Source organism: Kogia breviceps, chromosome 10 (assembly GCF_026419965.1).
Source record: "Kogia breviceps isolate mKogBre1 chromosome 10, mKogBre1 haplotype 1, whole genome shotgun sequence".
Classification (NCBI taxonomy): domain Eukaryota; kingdom Metazoa; phylum Chordata; class Mammalia; order Artiodactyla; family Physeteridae; genus Kogia; species Kogia breviceps.
In genome coordinates this window covers 35487213-35505422 of record NC_081319.1, presented here as the reverse complement: position 1 = coordinate 35505422, position 18210 = coordinate 35487213, and the positions used below count along the sequence as shown (strand labels likewise).

Here is an 18210-nt window from a genome sequence, read left to right as displayed (position 1 = left end):
GCAAAAGCACAAAGATGCCAGAGAGATGAGATCCCCAAGGTTCATGCAGCCTTTGAAAAACCCCACTGTGCTCTCCGGAGAGGATGAGAGCGTACAAGGCCGAGAGCATCCTTGTCTTATTATGCAAAACACAATGACCTCTTGGACCCCTTAAGGTGTCTCAGGGGGCCCCAGGGTCCTTGGGCCACACTTTGAGAACTGCTGCTCTGGGGGATTGATCCCATATTTCCCCCCCTAAAGGAAAAGGGTGCTGGAGCCTTTTTCCAATCTCCCTCCCCTGCCTTGCACTGTTCCCTAACTCCCAGGCCCATCCCCAATTCCAGCCCACTCACCTGTACACGGAGCTGCCTGGGCCCCCAGTGTCCAGCCCACGTTCAGGCTGAGAGTTGTACCGCACATGCCACGTCTCACTGCCTGTGTTGATCTGGAGGAATGTTGGTATGAATTCGTGTGTGAGAGAGAAGTGTCTGTAAGGATCTCAGCTCCTGAGAGGCACGGCGGAGACAAGGATATGTGCTGAGTGTAGGACCAGTTTTCGTGATACCTGGTGATTTCTATCATTGCCGTGATACGAGTGCTGCTGAGTTAGTTGTAAGAGGTGTCACCTTGATTGAGTGGCAGCCACAGTCATGTGGGGTTGCAGTCATGAGTGAGCGCATGGTGGGGACTGGATCCTGGCACTCTTCCCCGTAGACCCAAAAAGGTGGGGCGGCATGGCGTCACTGGAACAGCAGAACTGCGCATCGAGATCCCTAGCTGAGCCCTCACGAGTGTGGGCAGGTCACTTAACCAAATAGGAATAATCTTGGCTCGCCCCTCCCCGGCGCTCCCTCCCAAGATGTAGTGGGATAAAGTATGTTACACTGCAGTGACAAAGATGCTAACAGAATAGGTCTCGATTTGTGAGTTCTGCTAAGCCCGCATTTTAAGTAAAACCCTCTCTGTTATCAGGAAACTGGCAGGCATTTCTCCAAGGCTGGTGTTAAAACTACAACCAAGAATTAAGGTGGAGCTACAACAGATAGCTCTGTCAGATCAGAGAAAATGTCACAGATTGCTTTCGATAATTTTTATTTTTAAGTCGCAGGGAAATGTCATAGATCACTTTAGGTAGTTCTTTTAAACTTCCCTTTATCTTTCAAAATGAAGGTAACAAACTCGATGTACACAGCTGAGTGCCACCCCCAGGGTAACTTACACGGTAACGTTACAGCTGACTTTGCAGCGAGGGTCGGAATCACTGTGCATGGCTCACGGGCGTGCCTTCCTCATAATTCTAGCCCTTTATGTTTATATATAACTCGAGGACTGTTCATAATGGACACAAAGGCCACACCATCGCATTTTCCCTGGTGGAGAGCAATGACAAAAGAAGGGGTGTGCCTGTGTGTGACGTGTGTGCATGTGGGGACGCAGGGGAGGTGGGATGGCTTATAGAGGAGCAGGTGTATGCTACGAGAATTTAATCTCCAGTTCTTTCTGACGAGGGAGCTAGTCTAAAATGATCCCTTCTAATTGGGTAGGGGCAGAAGCCTGCTAAAGGGTTAACCAAAACTCGCCTTTAACGAGATGACCGAGCAGGGCCGGCCTTGGCTGCGGGAGACCTGCCTGTGATAGAGACCGGGCTCTGCTCTTTGGCTGGAGCCTGAAAGCCTGGCACTCATACCCGAAGATGGATGGCCTGGCCCAGTCCCGACTGGAGACTCACATCTCTTATCTGCACTGTTACAGTGTAGGTTCAGGAGGGGTTCCTGGGCATTTCTACGTGCTGAGAGCTGGCAGACGACTGGTGTGAGTGATGGCGCTAGCTTAGGGAGACAGGCAGTGAAAACATTTCAGATGCACCAGGTAGGAAAAACTTAACCCTGAAAGTGGGCAAGAGAAAGGAAGGTAAATGAATGTTCCTACCTGAGGTTAAAATATCATACATTTATGCTATTGCTTGAGAAATATTTACAGAGATTTTATAGTTTGGGGTTTGTTTTTTTTTTTTTTTGGTGACTTAATCATTCACTAGAGTAAATATCTATAAAATTCCAATTAAATGGTGTCTAAAATTTAAAGCAGCAGTCTACAGGCAAAGCGCCAACATTTCTTTTTTTAACAAAAATATTTATGAGAACATCTAGCATTTAAAAATCAACCAGAAACTCGGCTTGATTCTGTTTAATATTTTATATGATTGGACATCTTAAATCAATAATGTTTATATTTTATAGAAATTCTGTGTTTATTCAAAACCATAATTCTACTGTGATGTTAATGGAATGACTTTATATGGCTTTAATTGTGTTGGTTTAAATGCTAATGACCACATTTCAAATTAAAATAGTATTTTGCTGATAGAGGTAGACACAGATATGACATATGAAAGAATAGATCATTTTACTGATTGTAAAGTGTTTATTTCAAGAAAAAAATGGTTTTTTTTTTTAAGGGCTGTGAAAAAAAAGTAATTTTTTTCAAGGCTTTAAGATAGATGTCTGCACTTTGGGAATTGGAACTTGTGCCTATGGAATTTTTGGAGCAGCCTAAGCTACCTTTTAGCTTGAAACGTGTGCTAGAAAATTTTTCATTATCATTTTTTGTGATATGTAATAAATTCAGGGTGCTGTGCTTAAGCTTCGTTTCAATTCAAATTTGGGAACATCTGTTTCCCTCATTCCCAACCCTGGCAGACACCCCTACTCCCCATAGGACCTCCCCCTCCCTCCCCGTCCATCCTTCCTCAGATCCCGTGTGAAAGAGTAAAGTCAGTCTCTGACTCTTAGAAGGTGTGTTCCTTCCTGCGTGGAGCAAGCAAAATATAATCATGATTTCTGAGCCTCTGCTTTTCTGTCTGAGAAGAGTGATGCTTTCTCTCCTCCTTTGATGTCTCTTTAATAAATATGTTGTCCTTATTTGTCTTTGGACGTGGCCTCTTGGGCCACCTCTCAATTTCCTCCATGATTTATGTTGCAAACAAATTCTCTGTCCTGTTTGTTCACTGCTCTCTCCTAATCTTGTGTATCATTGAAGACATGCTGGAGACAGTTTTTGTTTTTATTATGCAATTATGTCATATGTGTATTTCAGTGAAATGTCAACCCGTCAACAGAGGATGATGTTAAAAATTATCCAAATAAATAGTTTTCTATTTCTTCTAATCAGACCTAGTCCAGTCAGTTGAATGACAGTGAATAGGATTATCTGTTGTTGTTTAAACAGAGTTTTGCCGGCCCACACTGCCTTGGGTCATGGATTAAGGTACATAATTTACCTGGGGATGTTGACTTGGTGCATTGTCACCCGTGTGTGTTTTGTGGCAACGGAAGTGGGTGTCTCAAACCTGGTCTCTTGTTTGGGAGCCTCAGATATGTAACAGCTCTTTCCTTCCAGTGATCCAAAATCAGATGGTAAAACTCCGGCTTCGTTTATCTTCCCTTGATAACTGTGCCCTACAGAACCCTGCCTGGATGAATTGCAGGCCGTTCAGTACTCCTGGGCTCAACCTTGCTGCCCAGTCCTGCAGCTCTGCTGTGCAAGAGCTTTCACCCACTTGGCATTAGAGTTGCCTTCTTGATGTTTCCCTGAGAATGGTGTGGGTCTGCCTCTAAGACAGATGATTTCCCAGGCTCAGATGTGCTGGAAGCGGGGTCCTGAGAGAGGAAAAGAGTGAGCGTGTGTGTGTGTGTATGTGTGTGCTTGTAGGTGTACGTGTGTGCACGTCTGAGTGTGTGTGTCTGGTGCCTGTGATCGGAGGGACAGGGGAGTGAGAGGCAGCCTCACTGACCACACCACAAACTGTTCTGGGTTTGGCCCTGGGACACGTGTGCCCTTCCCCTGCGAGACCACAGCCTTCTTAGTCGGGAACCTTAAGGCTTTGACTCCAGGCAGCTCGTTCACCCCCACAGTTCATAAAATGGAAAGGTCTGGGGCTCCTGTATGCAAAGAATGGTTTAAACCAGATGCAGCCTGGTGTGCCATCTTTAAAAGGATCCTCTCGTAGGCTGAGGGCTATTATGAACGAAGCCATTTTCACGAGAACCTCTTGGGTGGTTCCATATGACTGCAGAAGACAGGTCTGAGCGTTCCCACGCTCGTGGGCTCGGTCCTGCCAGATCTTTCAAGATGGGGGCCCCCCTCCCCTCACCCCCTACTGCCGGGCGTGTCTCAAACGTGGTCACCACGCTTTGTCTGTGCCCTATACCACCCACTGCTGGGGCTTGCGGCAGAAGGACAGGGAAGTGGCTCCCCCCTCACGCTGGGGGGTGTTAGCTGCAGATGGACACCCGCACAGCCAGGGCCTCAGATGTTCTCCACACCTTTAGTGGCTACTGAGGTGCAGACAGACGGCCGGCAGGTGAGGGGCTACCACCCGGGTACAGGACGGGTGACCTTAGGCCGGGGACAGGGAGGGAATGCCTCTTTCCGATGCCTGTCTTATTGTGTCCAAGGATACAGTAACTGTACTCTCCCTATCAACATGCCATTTTTCTTCCAATTGTTGGTCAAAACATCATAATTTTCTCAGAGCCAGCAACCACCCCTCCCCCATAGGTAGTCCATAAGCATCTCGGATATTTCCCTAGAGAAGTTAAGTACAGTGGGAGGGCCTCTCCCAGGCCCTGTCCCACTGGAACCCAGGGCCCAGGGTGAGGAAGGCCGGCTGTGAGGGCCTCGGGGAAATGCAGAATGTCCGTGAGGGGCCTGAAGGGGTCACCTGGCAGGTCTGGCACTGCCTCCAGAGGCTGGAGCCCCTTTCAGTGTGTTGTGGTCTTCAAGAGGATGACCCAACCATTGGCGAGTTCTCTGCCTGAGCACAGGCTGCAGGCCCAGGTGCCAACAGATGGCCATGGAGCCTGGCCCTGCACAGCAGCCCAGGTCTGTGCGTGTCTGTCCATCGCGTTCTGGTCCTGAGTGTGCTGGTGGCTGCATTGTGTCGTGTCCCTCCCTCGTTCCCATGGCTTTGAAGCAGAACCAGTGGCCCAGTTGACTGCTTGGTCTGCTTGCCCTCTGGCACCTGCACTAGGCTTCTCATCCTGGACACAGCCAGCGAGCGCTTGCCACCCTCCCTGTGAAACAGCCGCGCCATGCTCCTCGCCCTGTCCGAGGCTCCGGGAGATGGCGCTCTGCAGGCCATCCTTCTGTAGACAGTCATTTAGACGTGGGCCTGGGCTCTTGGCCATGGCAGACCCTAGTACTAGTAAGCAAGCACTGTTCCCTGCGAGCGGGGGTATTTGAAAAGGCGGTCACTGGCCTCAAGCATCCCAGCCCAGGACCATCTTGAGCTCCTGACCACACCCTACATCCCTGAGGCTGCAGGGACACCATCAGTTACATTCAAACAAGTGGTCAGTTCCCTGGACTGTCCTTTGGAGAAACCTTCCCCTCCCACAACTGAATCAGGCAGGAGCAAAGCCAGGACCCAGGCTGGGCCCAGGCCACCCGTGTTGTCTAACCTGTTTTGCCATTTTCATTGATCTAGGCAGGATTAAGGACACTGCACGACATTGGGCCAGAAATCCGGCGTGCTATATCATGTGATTTGCAAGATGATGAGCCAGAGGAAACAAAAGGCGAAGAAGAAGAAGAAGTGTTCAAAGTAATTATTCCACGCCTAGCTACACACTGGCCACTTGGAAATAGCGGGGCAGGAGTCCAGTTGGGGCAGTTAACGATCTGCCAAAGAGCCTGGAGAATGCACACCAGCCCCAGGGCCTAGAGGGGCTTGTGGACCATGCCCTCCCCCCTGCAGACCCTCCCCGTTCAGCAGCACCCCTTCTAGGGCCAGGCCTGCTCCTTCCCTGAGCTTGCTCCTCTGCCCCACCCTGGCCACTTCGGAGGAGCTTGGTCACAACCACTGGCCGGCGTGGATGAGCATCCTGGGTCCTTCTAGCAGCTGCTGGCCCTCCCTACCCCTTCTTCCCCGGGCCGGCTCTTTGATCTGCCAGCGGGCCCTCCGCTTCCCAGCCCCCCGGCCCAGAGACCTGCCTGCCGCCCAACCTCAGCCACTGGGGCTGCCAACAGCCCTGCTGGGCAAAAGTCAGTTCACCTTGGAGCAACCGGAAGAGTGCACTTGAATGACAGCCGAGCACTTGCTCCCCAGCTCAGGAATCGGTAACCTTCCTCATTTCAGGGGGACCAGCTGACACACACAGTCACCCTGCTCACTGAGACACTCAGATTGTTTTACAGGGATTCTATGGAGCTTACCTAGAATTTGTTTTTCATGTAGAAAAAAAATTACCTAACATAGCTAGCCTGCATCAAATATTTGTTAAATTACCTGGTGTTGTCTCCCATTATTTTGCAGAGAAATGGTGCCCTGCTTGGAAACCATGTCAATCATGTTAATAGTGATAGGAGAGATTCCCTTCAGCAGACCAATACCACCCACCGTCCCCTGCATGTCCAAAGGCCTTCAATTCCACCTGCAAGTGATACTGAGAAACCGCTGTTTCCTCCAGCAGGAAATTCGGTGTGTCATAACCATCATAACCATAATTCCATAGGAAAGCAAGTTCCCAGCTCAACAAATGCCAATCTCAATAATGCCAATATGTCCAAAGCTGCCCCTGGAAAACGGCCCAGCATTGGGAACCTTGAGCATGTGTCTGAAAATGGGCATCATTCCTTCCACAAGCATGGCCGTGAGCCTCAAAGAAGGTCCAGTATTAAAAGGTAACGTTTAAGATGTGTTTGCACTTGGTAATGTAGTGTCGGCCCAAGGCAGGTCTTTCTCCCGTCTCTGGCACAGGTGGGAGGCTCCCTGCGGGCGTTGGTGTCAGGACGTGTGAGTGCCTCCAGGTCTCAGCTTCTTCAGGCACTGGCCATGTGATGAACCCAAAGGATAAAGGGCCACCTGCCACCCTGCATCCTGCCCTACGCGATGCCCCTTAACACAGGAGCAGCTGCAAACTCTACCTTCCCCGACTGTACCACACACTTAGGGACTGGAAGACTTTTCCTGTAAAGGGCCGGAGAGTAAATATTTTAGGGTTGGAGCCTCATACAGTCTCTATTGTAGCTAGTCACTTCTGTTATCATAGGAAGAAGCCAAGCCATAAATCATATGTAAGCGTACGGGTGCAGCTGTGTCCCGATAAACCTTTATTTGTGGACACTGAAATGTGAACTTCATGCAGTCACATGCGATGAAATTTTTTCTTCCTTTGATTTTGCTTCAATCCTTTAAAAGAATAAAAACTGTTTGTAGCTTGCGGCCATGCAAAAACAGGTGACGGCCTGTATTCAGCCTATGAACCATAGTTTGCCGACCCCTGCTCTAGGGAGTAGCTTGATATATTTGCTTTTTAAACTTTGCTAGAAATATTTAACTTTTATCTTCTCCCTCCCTCCCATGTTATGCCTTTCCTGGATAGAACCCGCTATTATGAAACTTATATTAGGTATGTGCTCATTGCCTGTATTTATGTGTTAAATACTGTGTGTTCTGAGTGGGACCAGATGGCCTCTCTGAGTGCTGAGAGATGAGAAAGCCCTGGGAGCCAGCTAGCCTAGTGCAGGGCGTTACAGCCCAGGGCTGTGGACGCAGAGCTTTCCGATCCATATCTGCACAGACTGTGTTACCATCCAAGGACCTAAGTTCACATGCAGCGTGCCCACAGCTATAGCCCTGCAGGCCTCAATGCGGTGCTGGGAGAGCCCCTGGCCTGTGGAGCTGGGCAGTCGTGCTGCTTTCTGGGGTCAGGCCTCTAGTGGAGGCTTTGTAAAAGCGTGACCCCCATCCTCGTGAAGACCAGGAGCCAGGCCTTCTCCTTTGTCTCCTGGGCAGCCCCCTACCCACGTGCAGTATACCCTGCTCCCTGTTTGTTGAACCCAGTTGAGCTGTGGGTGTGATGGTCATGGTGTTGGGGACAGGGAGGATAGATGTCCTGGTTTAATGATCTCAAGTTAGAAGTTACTTGAGCTGGAGGAGGGTGGAAGAGAGTAAAGAGCTTGGAGGAAGCACAGTCCTCTGTTTGGAGAGCAGGGATGCCACAGAGCCTGGCCGGCTTTCCTGAGGGCTGAGGCCAGGACATCTGGGTTTCAGGGAGACATCACGACAGTCCTGGGGCAGGGCTGTCTTTGAAAACGTGGCGGACGTTGTCCGGGAGAGTCTCCCTCCCCTGGGACCCTGTACTCAAAACTCCTGTCACCTTTCCTGGGTCAGATGCAGTGTGAAGTTGGGACCCTCTTTGCTCCAGGCTCTGAAGGCACCTTGGGCTGGGGTAAGGAGGAGCAGGGATCTGAGCAGGTGGCCTGGGAGCCCATCACTGCAGGTCTCTAGGTCCATTTTCTTGCTCTTTTCCCAAACTGCATCTACTTTTTTGGTTCTCAGGCCTCTGGGGGTAGTAGTGGTGTGCCACTAGCATCGTCAAGGCACTGAGAGAGAAACCTCTTCCTGGTACGTGCGTGCGCACACACAGACACGCACACACGGCACCACTGCCAGAGGCATTAACAATCCGGCCCCACTTGAGGCAGGAGCACCCAGGGAGATGCCAGAGCACCTCGGGCAGGGCTGCTGTGGCCACCGCTGAGGCACGGCCGGAGGAGCTGTCTGCCGCCCGCCCAGCCGCTCAGGCCCTCTCTCCCAACTGCAGGTCTGACTCAGGAGACGAGCAGTTCCCAACTATTTGCCGGGAAGACCCAGAGATACACGGCTACTTCAGGGACCCCTGCTGCTTGGGGGAGCAGGAGTACTTCAGCAGTGAGGAGTGCTACGAGGACGACAGCTCGCCCACCGGGAGCAGGTGAGGGCTCTGTGGCTCGGGATGACCTTAGGAGGCCTTGCCGTCTCCTGGCGCTGGGGCTCCGCCTGCTCACGAAGCCACGGGCCACCTGCTGCTGCCCTTGGGACTGTCCTGGGAAGCAACGCAGGAGCACAGCCTGCAGGCCACGGGAGAAGTCAGGGCAGGAGAAATAGGACTGGAGAGAGGCAGAGTGGAGGCTGTTTTCTCAGGCCTGTTGACTTATTTCCACCAGGGGCCCACCCATGAGGCTTTAGTATAGGCTCTAGAAATGAGAGCCTTTGCTAAACGTTGAGCGCTCTGGGCTGGAGGCTCTCGCCTTGTAGCAGCTCGTCAGCCCAGAGCTTGGTCGGTCTTAATGGACAGCACCTGCTTCCCGCTCCCATCTGGTGGTCTCTCCTAGAGGTGAGGGGACAAGAGGTCGGAGTGGCACCACTCGGCAGATGTGCCTCCCTAGGCTTCTGTCCTGAAGAAGGCAGGTATGAGGTTAAAGTGGACACTTGGCTTTAGGACATGTCGCAGGCAGTGCGGGGGGACAAAGGCCACCTACCACCCTCTTCTCTGTAAACTGCATCCCACTGTGACCGGTGGCCCATTGAAGTGCACGTGGTTCTGTGGTGAGGTCACTTCTGGCGTCTGAGATGTTGTTAAACATCAGCCTTGTCTTTCAGGCCAGCCACAGCCGAGCCTCCCTCACCCTGCTCTGCGCCACATCCTTCCGCAGGCCTCCCTGGATGCCTGACTTGCAGAGCCACTGGTTCTGAGCCAGCTGCATTCTGAGTTTCCGTCTTCAGGGCCTTTGCTCAAACCATGACCACCCCTTGGATGCCCTTTCCCCACCTGTGCTCACCTAATCCCACCTTCCCTTCAAGGGCCTGCTCCTCCTTCCTCTGACTGGAATTGAAATGCACCCCCCCCCGGCCCCAAGAACCCACAGAGCCCCACCCTGAGCCCCTCTCTTCCAGCGCCCACCTTCGCCAGCCTGCATTAGAATTCCACGTGCATGAGGTATTTGCTAAGCTCCCTGACTGCGCTTCATGCATCTTTGTATCCCAGGCGCCCCGCTCAGCACCTGGCTCTCGGGAAGAAGCGAGCGGGTGATAGTCAAGCTTGCAGGGCATTTGCAGTCCACATCTGACCGGGGTCTGAGGCTGCCCCAGGGAGGGAAAACACCAGCACCTCACTCATCGCAGGTCTGCCGTCCTGAACCTTCCTGTAGCAGCCCTTGCCCTCCATCTAGAATTTTCCATGGAGCTGAGGGCTGCCTTGTTCTACTGTGTGCAAGGCGGTGGGGAGAGGACTGTGACGTGGGCTTGTTAATTAGGCTCTCATGTGACCCTTGCTCTCTCTTCTGGCCTTTTCGATCACCAGGCAAAGCTACAACTGTGGCTACTATACCCGATACCCAGGCAGCAGCTTGGACTTCGAGCGGCCTCGAGGATACCATCACCCCCAGAGCTTCTCGGAGGATGATGACTCTCCTGTTTGCTATGATTCCCGGAGGTCTCCAAGGAGACGCCTGCTCCCTCCCACCCCAACATGTGAGGCCAGATTTTTTGTCTGGGAGCAAGGCTCACAGAGAGCAGTGTGCCTCTCCCCCTGCCCCAGCCCGGGGGTGGTGACAGACGTGGTCCTGCCATGTTGAGGGCCTCCAGTCCTCAAGACCAGCCCCCTAGTTGGAGATGCTGTTGGCTTTCTTTCTCATCTGTGTGCCACGTGGTAGGGCTTAAAGCACTTCCTGCTGAGAACAGAGAGAGACAGTGTGAGGCCCCACAGTTGCACGGTATGTAGCACCTGATGAGGGGTTTTCTGTGCGCCTCATCACTGCCTTTGAGCTTGGGATGTGCCCTGCCAGGTAGGCAAGGTATGCACCCTGGTGTTGATAGGCCCACTCCCTAGATGGGGCAGTGAGCCCTTAGAGGGCGGAGGATGGGCCCACGTACAGAGTGGACTCGAGCCCAGGCCTCTTACCAAGGCCCATGCCTCTAAGGAGCACCCGGGGGTTCTTGGTACGCATCCTTCCTCCTCTCTCCCACCTTTGCCTTGCTCTGCCAGTGCTCTCTGCTCATGGTAGGTTGTGGCCTTGGTGGTGACCTCTAGGGTAGGTGCTCCCATCCTGGGGCCAAGGAATCCCATCCTGCAGAGAAGGGGCAGGGGCTGGCTGCTCCCTGACCTGGTTTTCGTGTGCAGGTGGCATCAATGGTGCCACCAGGAGATCTGGGTCACCCCCGGTGAGGAACTTGAGCCAGGGAAGGAAACACAGCAGTGGCCCCTGCCAGTTCCTGGCTGGGTAGTTTGATTTTGGACACGTGGACATTTTGATGCTGGTTAAAGAATATCCACTTCTGGCGTTTCTGAAGAATGAGGCATATTTTGGGGTAGGACTCTAATCAGTAACCAAAAATAACCAAGACACAGCGGCTCTGAGTCTGCCATCTAGTGCACAGTAACGAGTGCAGTTGGGTGGTACCCAGGTCCTATCTCTCTCCAGCTGTCATAGCCCTGCTGGGAAGTGTAATCAGACCCATTTCCATGGTTAATATTTAATTTCACAGCCCCAAACAGAAGCTGCTAAACAGAGCAGTTCTGGGGTCCATCAGTACAAGGTGACGCACACGCAGGCGAGGCTGGACAGAGGCCCCTGGCCCTGTGAGTTCCACTGCCCTCCTGTGACCTCCTTTCTCCCTTTGGTGGCCACAATAATCACCATTCGCAGGCGCCGCCTCTGTGAATCAAGGACCCTGAGCGGGCAAGAGTGGCTGCCCTCTTTATTTTTAAGGGTGCATAAATTAAATGCATCTTATTTGCTTTGCTGCCCATCCATTCAGACCTCAGGCAGGGAGACCACGGCGCCCCCGTGTTCTCAGCCACAGCGGGATTACTTCCCCCATTAGAGACGGTGGTGCAGAGCAAAAGAGAGGATCCACTTTCAAAACTGAAAGGTGCTACCTGAATGACAGCGGTGGTAGTTTTCCTTTCCTGGCTCCATCCTCTGGCCCCACCATCTGACCCTAGGAGGGTCTGAGAGGTGGTGCTGACCCGGGAGGCCCGTCCTCCTCTTAGAACACTGAAGTTCGTTCCCGCGTGGCACGTGGAGGGAAGGCTGTCTGATGCGGATGGCAGGTGTCCGTGTCCCATGTCGGCAACTGGACGAGGAGGCCCAGCAGGCCCCACGGTGTGCGTCGGGCCCGCGGAACAGGGCTCGTTGTCTGTCTGGTCCCTCCCTGTTGGGCAGTGGCCGGCAAGGGTTCGGTCTGGTCTCCGTGCGCTTTTGGAGCCTGGCCCCCAGAGAACGGGCTCTGCAGCTTCGTGTGCAATCCCAGGATGCCGGGGGCCTCCCCAGGCTGGTCCCTGCAGTTTTCCAGTGCAGGAATTAGGGGCGTGTGGAGTGTTGCTGGGGCATGAGAAATGCCTCGTGAGCTTAGAAAGCAGAGTTCAAGAAAGGACTGTTAGGGCTTCCCTGGTGGCGCAGTGGTTGAGAATCCGCCTGCCGATGCAGGGGACACGGGTTTGTGCCCTGATCCGGGAAGATCCCACATGCCGCGGAGAGGCTGGGCCCGTGAGCCATGGCCGCTGAGCCTGCGCGTCCGGAGCCTGTGCTCCGCAACGGAAGAGGCCACAGCAGTGAGAGGCCCGCGTACCACAAAAAAAAAAAAAAAAAAAAAAAGAAAGGACTGTTGAGGTGACTCAGCGCTGCCTCGCAGGCCACCAGTAAGGCTGCAGAGGCAGCTCCAAGGCGGCAGCGCCTGAGGGGAGGTGTCCTGGGGAGGTCTCTGGCCTGTGCTCGGGGCCCAGAATTCAGACTGATCTCCCGGGCCTGACATCCTGTGAAGCCACGAGTTCTGGATCCTCTTGTCATCACTCGACCTGTTTATAAGCCTCTATTCAAAGTGGCTGTTAACAGGGCAGCCAACGGCATTTTTTAAAGTTCAAGGTATCCTTTCTTGTTTGTTCTGTCTTCAGGGCTAGGGAAGCTGGGTCTTTCCCCACAAAAGGATCTGCTTATTACCTGGTTGAGCTATTAGGGCAGGTAGCAAACAGAAGTGTAAACACAACACAGGAGCACCAGCAGGATGCTCCAGCCCCCAGAGACACTCAGGATGTCTGGAAGGTGAGAACGGGGCAGTCATCAAGCACCTCTGGGATTCTAGAACGACGTCGTGTACTTGACCCAGAATGCTGTGTCCCCACCACGTGCAGGGACAGGGGCCTTGGGTCAGAACAGCCACCCTCTGGCTGCCTCTAGCTCCTCCCCCTGAGAACAGGTGTGGCAGGGAGGAGAAATTGACTTGCTCTTTTGGAAACATCCCTTAGTTGGGCTGCTTCTTCCTACTAAAGTTCTGAGACACCGCCCCTGCCCCTCGACCCCGGTGCTTTTTCTTGGATGCCTTGCTTGCTTTCTCCTGGGCCTGCTGCTGAAATGTTCAGGAGGCTGCCCTGACCCCAGAGCCCCGGGGCCCTGACGGCCGGTTTCACAGCTGAACGGTGTGCTTTAACTTCTCAGCCCCCCGGAGATCCTCCTTCAACTTCGAGTGCTTGCGCCGGCACAGCAGCCAGGAGGAGATCCCGCCGTCCCCTGCCTTCCTCCACCGCACGGCCCTGCCTCTGCACCTGATGCAGCAACAGGTGAGCCAGCACACCTGGCCCTGCCCCCAGGGCCGATGGGCACCCCGTCCCCCTTGGCTGCCAGCACTGAAGGGAAGGGGGACCCTTCGCAAACACTCTGGTTCAGTCCTGTGACAACCTTGCCAAATAGAAACTATCATGAACCCTGTTCTACGGACGAGCAAGCATCACAGATGGAAGGTGACATCCCTGAGCTCACACAGGAGGTGAGTGGCCGAGCTGGCATTTGAGTCCCAGGCTGCCAGCTTCCAGAGCCAGGCTCTCAGCCTAGCTGCACACACCCTTCCTCGACACTGAAGACAGGGCCTGGGACAGGCCACACTGCAGGGAGTGGTGGCCGCTTGACTGACCCTGAACAATCGGTGCTGCCCTTTGCTCTGAGAGGTTGTCCCGTCATTTACGGAGCCCTCTGGGGGCCGGGCCCTGGGGTCACGAGGGTGTGTGAGCCTCCGACCTGCCTGCAAGGGGGGTGTAGTCCAGGGAGACCGGCCTGTCGGGGCAGCCGGACAGGAGGGAGCCCAGGGCCTGGAGGGCCTGCGGGGCTTTGCCTCCAGGACAAGAGTATGGTACTTTGTCTTCCTGAAAAGAGCACATCAGAGATGCTGTCCTCTTGCGTCCGTGTGTGTCTGGGTCAGGTGGGAGCACACACGGTATGGTATGCTTCTTACCCTGAGCATCCATTTCAGAGTTTCTGTTCAGGTCTGCCAACCTTTTGCCTTTCTGCCTTCCTTTTTTTAAAACAAATTTATTTATTTATTTGGCTGTGCCGGGTCATAGCTGCAGCACGCAGGATCTTAGTTGCGGCAGGCAGGATCTAGTTCCCTGACCAGGGATCGAACCCGGGGCCCTGCGTTTGGAATGCAGAGTCTTAACCACCGGACCACCAAGGAAGTCCGCTGCCTTCCATTTTTTACGTTAAGTTTTGTGTGCTGCTTTGTCGTGGACGGAGGACAAACCTCTGGAAGGCCCTGGCCCTCGCATGCCACACACCAAGTAGGCATGGAGGTCTTTGTGGGCTTGTGCGTGACACTGCCCTGTCCCCTGCTGCCCCGCCCTGCCTCCCCCAGGTGGTCCTGGCTTCCGATTTGGCCCCAGGCCTGTGCTGCTCATAAACCCGGCCTCACCGTCCCCCCTCTGCAGAGTGGGATGCCAGGGCAGACCTGCCATGGTGCCTCTGGAGGTGGGAGAAGCAGGCTTGTACCTGGTGCTTCGAGCAGAGTGCTGGCCGCGGGATGAGTTGCCCTAACGAGAACCAGCCTGTTTCCCTACGAGCGCTGGGCGCCGTCAGCTTGCCCTGAACGCACTTCCCTATTCAAACCCGGAGTGAACCGGGTGGCGTGTTCATACCCCACAGCTTGTGCGTCTTCCCTGTTTCTTCAAGCTTCTAAGCAATTTCACCAACAACTGATTCCTACCTGGGAAGAGTCACAGGAAATATATTATGCATTTGGGGGAAAAGAAAACATGGTCTGCTAGAAAGCCAAGTTTTTACAGCCAATTCATTGAATTACTCAGTGTGCCGTGTCCTTCTGAAGCCCCTGTAAAACAGCGCCTCCAGCGTGGTCTGTTTTGAGGGGGCTCGAGGCCGGGACCTCTGAGGACCTCTGGTCTCCCCACTTCCTCTTTCTCCTCAGATCATGGCAGTCGCCGGCCTAGATTCCAGTAAAGCCCAGAAGTACTCGCCGAGCCACTCCACCCGGTCGTGGGCGACCCCGCCAGCGACCCCATCGTACAGGGACTGGACGCCGTACTACACCCCACTGATCCAGGTCGAGCGGTCGGAGGCCCCGGACCAGGTCAACGGCAGCCTACCGTCCCTGCACCGCAGCTCGTGGTACACGGATGAGCCCGGCGTCTCCTATCGGACGTTCACACCAGCCAGCCTGACCGTCCCCAGCAGCTTCCACAACAAAAACAGCGACAAGCAGAGGAGCGCAGACAGCTTGGTGGAGGCGGTGAGTGTGGCCGCGGAGTCTGCACGGGAGGGCGGAACTGGGGAGAACCGCGCGCAGCAGGAACGGGTGGTGGTTCTGAGGGCAGGTGGGCTCCGGAGCCCGGATGCCTGGCTTCGGAACCTGGACGCCGCCCACTTCTTGGCAGCAAGGATGGTACTTAAAGCATGAATATAAAAACAGCACCCCTGCCGGGTTTCGTCAGCTAGCTGTACCTAGGATTGTGTGTGCTGTTCCTGCAAACATGACTGGCTTATACTGAAACATTTGTCCCCAGTGGGTTGCACTCTTGTTGGGCCACGTGCAGCGTTGGAGCTCCTTCCGATTTTCAAGGCCAGTCACCTTCCTTCTTGGTTACCACGTATGGGGTCTAGCAGATATGACTGGCTGAGTCCCAAGAGCACATCATACAGTCAGTGCTTGAGGTGCTTTTTCTGTCCTTTTGCACTCATGCCACTGATCCTCTTTCCTGTACAGGTTCTGATATCCGAAGGCTTAGGACGGTATGCGAGGGACCCAAAATTCGTGTCAGCGACAAAACACGAAATCGCCGATGCCTGTGACCTAACCATCGACGAGATGGAGAGTGCAGCCAGCCACCTGCTGAATGGGAACGTGCACCCGCGGGCCAATGGGGACGTGGGGCCCGTCTCACGTCGGCAAGACTACGAGCTCCAGGACTTCGGGCCCGGCTACAGCGACGAGGAGCCAGACCCCGGGAGGGATGAGGAGGACCTGGCAGATGAAATGATTTGCATCACCACCCTGTAGCCCCCAGGGAGCGGCCGACTGGCTCTGGCCTCAGGTGGGGCGCCGGAGGGCCAGGGGAAAAGTGCCTCGTAGTTAGGAAAATTTAGGCACTAGTGTGGAGTCCCTATTCAATTAGACTTTTGTACAAGTGATGTCATGCCTCAAGGAAGCCATAAATCTGGTAGGGGACAGCCGCGCCCACAGGCTCAGCCCCAGCTGTGGGCAAGAGCAGGTCCAGCCCTCCTGGAGAGGACCAGCGAGGAGGTCGGACAAGCCCTGCCCGCTTGTCCAGAGCGCTGGCCCGCCACCCGCGGGCATGGGGGAAAGGTTTAAAGGTGATGACGATCACCATACCTATGTCATTACCTCAGCCATCGGTCTAGCATATCAGACGTTCACTGGGCCCAGCGTATCCATTTTTAAACCCTTTTCCCCTCAAAACACACTGCTTCCTGATTCCTGTTCGGCTCTTCTGAAATACAGTGTGTAAGTCAGGACCTACCTACCAGCCGTCATCCTGAGAGGGGAGCGGGACCCTGTAAACGGGGTTTTCTGTGACGTGACGCCAGTTTACAGGAGAGAGCATCACTCCGACGGTCGGTTTCTGACTGTCAGGTAAAGGGCAACTGTAAACTGGAATAATAATGCACTCGCAACCAGGTAAACTTAGATACGCTAGTTTGTTTAAAAATTCTAGATTTACTGTATATGACTTGTAATATACTATAATTTGTATTTGTAAAGAGATGGTCTATATTTTGTAATTATTGTACCGTATTTGAAATGCAGCAATATCCATGGGTCCTGATAATTGTAGTTCCCCACTCAAATCTAGAAACTATTAGTATTTTTACTCGGGCTATACAGAAGTAGAAGAAATAGAGCCAATTCTCATCTATCCAGTGGAAATCTTTGGGGGATAAAATTTTAAGTTCCAAAGAACTTGGCACTACAGAGATTTTTCTAAACTATTTTGAGTCACTATAAATCTGTCTTTACACAAGAGATACCAGATGACTATTTGCAGTCTTTTTTGGGGCAGGGGTTCTATGATTTGATGTTGCACCTTCTGATCCACCATGGGTTGCAGCTGTCTCTTGTTTTGCTTTAGTAACTCTCCGATGAGCGCACTGCAGCCTAGGTCGAGCTGGTTACTCTGACTCCGTGGCGTTCATAGTTGTGGTTTTCTCAGCTGCCCCCACAGGACATTTCCAGCGCAGACATAATCGCACAGGTGAATGAAGTCCTCCTGCTGTTGTCCCCTGGGGACTGGTAAGGCTGCTTGTCTTAGGAAAGAAATAAGGAGTGCCGGGGACAGACGGGGCAAAGGATGATCTTTAGGACTAGACGTCGGGCTCTGTACAAATCGTATTGTTGCCTTTTTACAAAACATTGCTGTACTGTGTGTTCTCTTTGAGGGCTTTTATATGCAACTGAATGAGGGCTGAAGTTTTCACTAGAACGCACTCACACTCCAATTGTACTTCTCGATGAAAACCCACTTTTGGATCATTAGACCCGTCAAGGCTTCCTTTTCTGTTCACAGAATTATGCCGACTTTGTCAAGTTACCTTGGCAGGGATTCCCTGCAGTCAAAAAGACTGGTAGCGATTTTTGGTTCAAAGTTTTTAAATATTACGTAACCTGTTAATGTTTTTTCTTTTGTAAATAACACTTTGTTATGAAGACCTTACAAACCTCTTCTTAAGACATTCTTACTCCAGATCCAGGCAAAAACACTTCAAGGTTTGTAAATGACTATTTCCTGACGTAAATTCTTTTTTATTAAAATGCAAAATGATCTTCAGAATAAAACTGTGTAATAATTTTATTGTACTTGGGAGCTCTCCTCGCAAAGAGCTGGTGTTTGCCAGTGAGAGCTTCGGGAGGGGCAGGTACTCTGTGAGGGCACTTCTGTAATTATGTAGATTTTTTTTTCTTATCCTCTTGGCGCCTTCTCCTTTTTCCTTATCCTCATGTCGATGGTAACTTAAGTCCAGCTGCAGAGAGCACTGTTTCTCCTAAAGGGCTAACCCACTGTCACCGTCATCTCAGACTCTGTGTCTCTCCATCGAGCACTGGTCTTTCTTACTGTGTGGCTTGGCTTAACCAACCTCAGTCCAAAACTGCCGTAACAGGACTGAGTT

General features: G+C 52.9%; 1 protein-coding gene across 10 annotated transcripts in view; it reads left to right on the top strand.

The window, feature by feature from the left end:
* Positions 1-17871, top strand: part of CACNA1D (calcium voltage-gated channel subunit alpha1 D) — a 328454-nt gene extending 310583 nt beyond the window's left edge. For 8 of the 10 annotated variants that reach the window (XM_067043912.1, XM_067043915.1, XM_067043911.1 and 5 more), the window contains 8 exons: positions 5468-5584; positions 6296-6663; positions 7365-7391; positions 8589-8738; positions 10107-10276; positions 13240-13361; positions 14996-15316; positions 15791-17871. In XM_067043912.1, coding sequence (XP_066900013.1) covers positions 5468-5584; positions 6296-6663; positions 7365-7391; positions 8589-8738; positions 10107-10276; positions 13240-13361; positions 14996-15316; positions 15791-16084 — 1569 coding nt within the window. In that variant the 3' untranslated portion in view covers positions 16085-17871. The remainder of the gene's footprint in view (positions 1-5467; positions 5585-6295; positions 6664-7364; positions 7392-8588; positions 8739-10106; positions 10277-13239; positions 13362-14995; positions 15317-15790) is intronic. The other 2 variants (XM_067043917.1, XM_059075736.2) reach the window with 2 other exon arrangements.
* Positions 17872-18210: the final 339 nt, after the last annotated feature.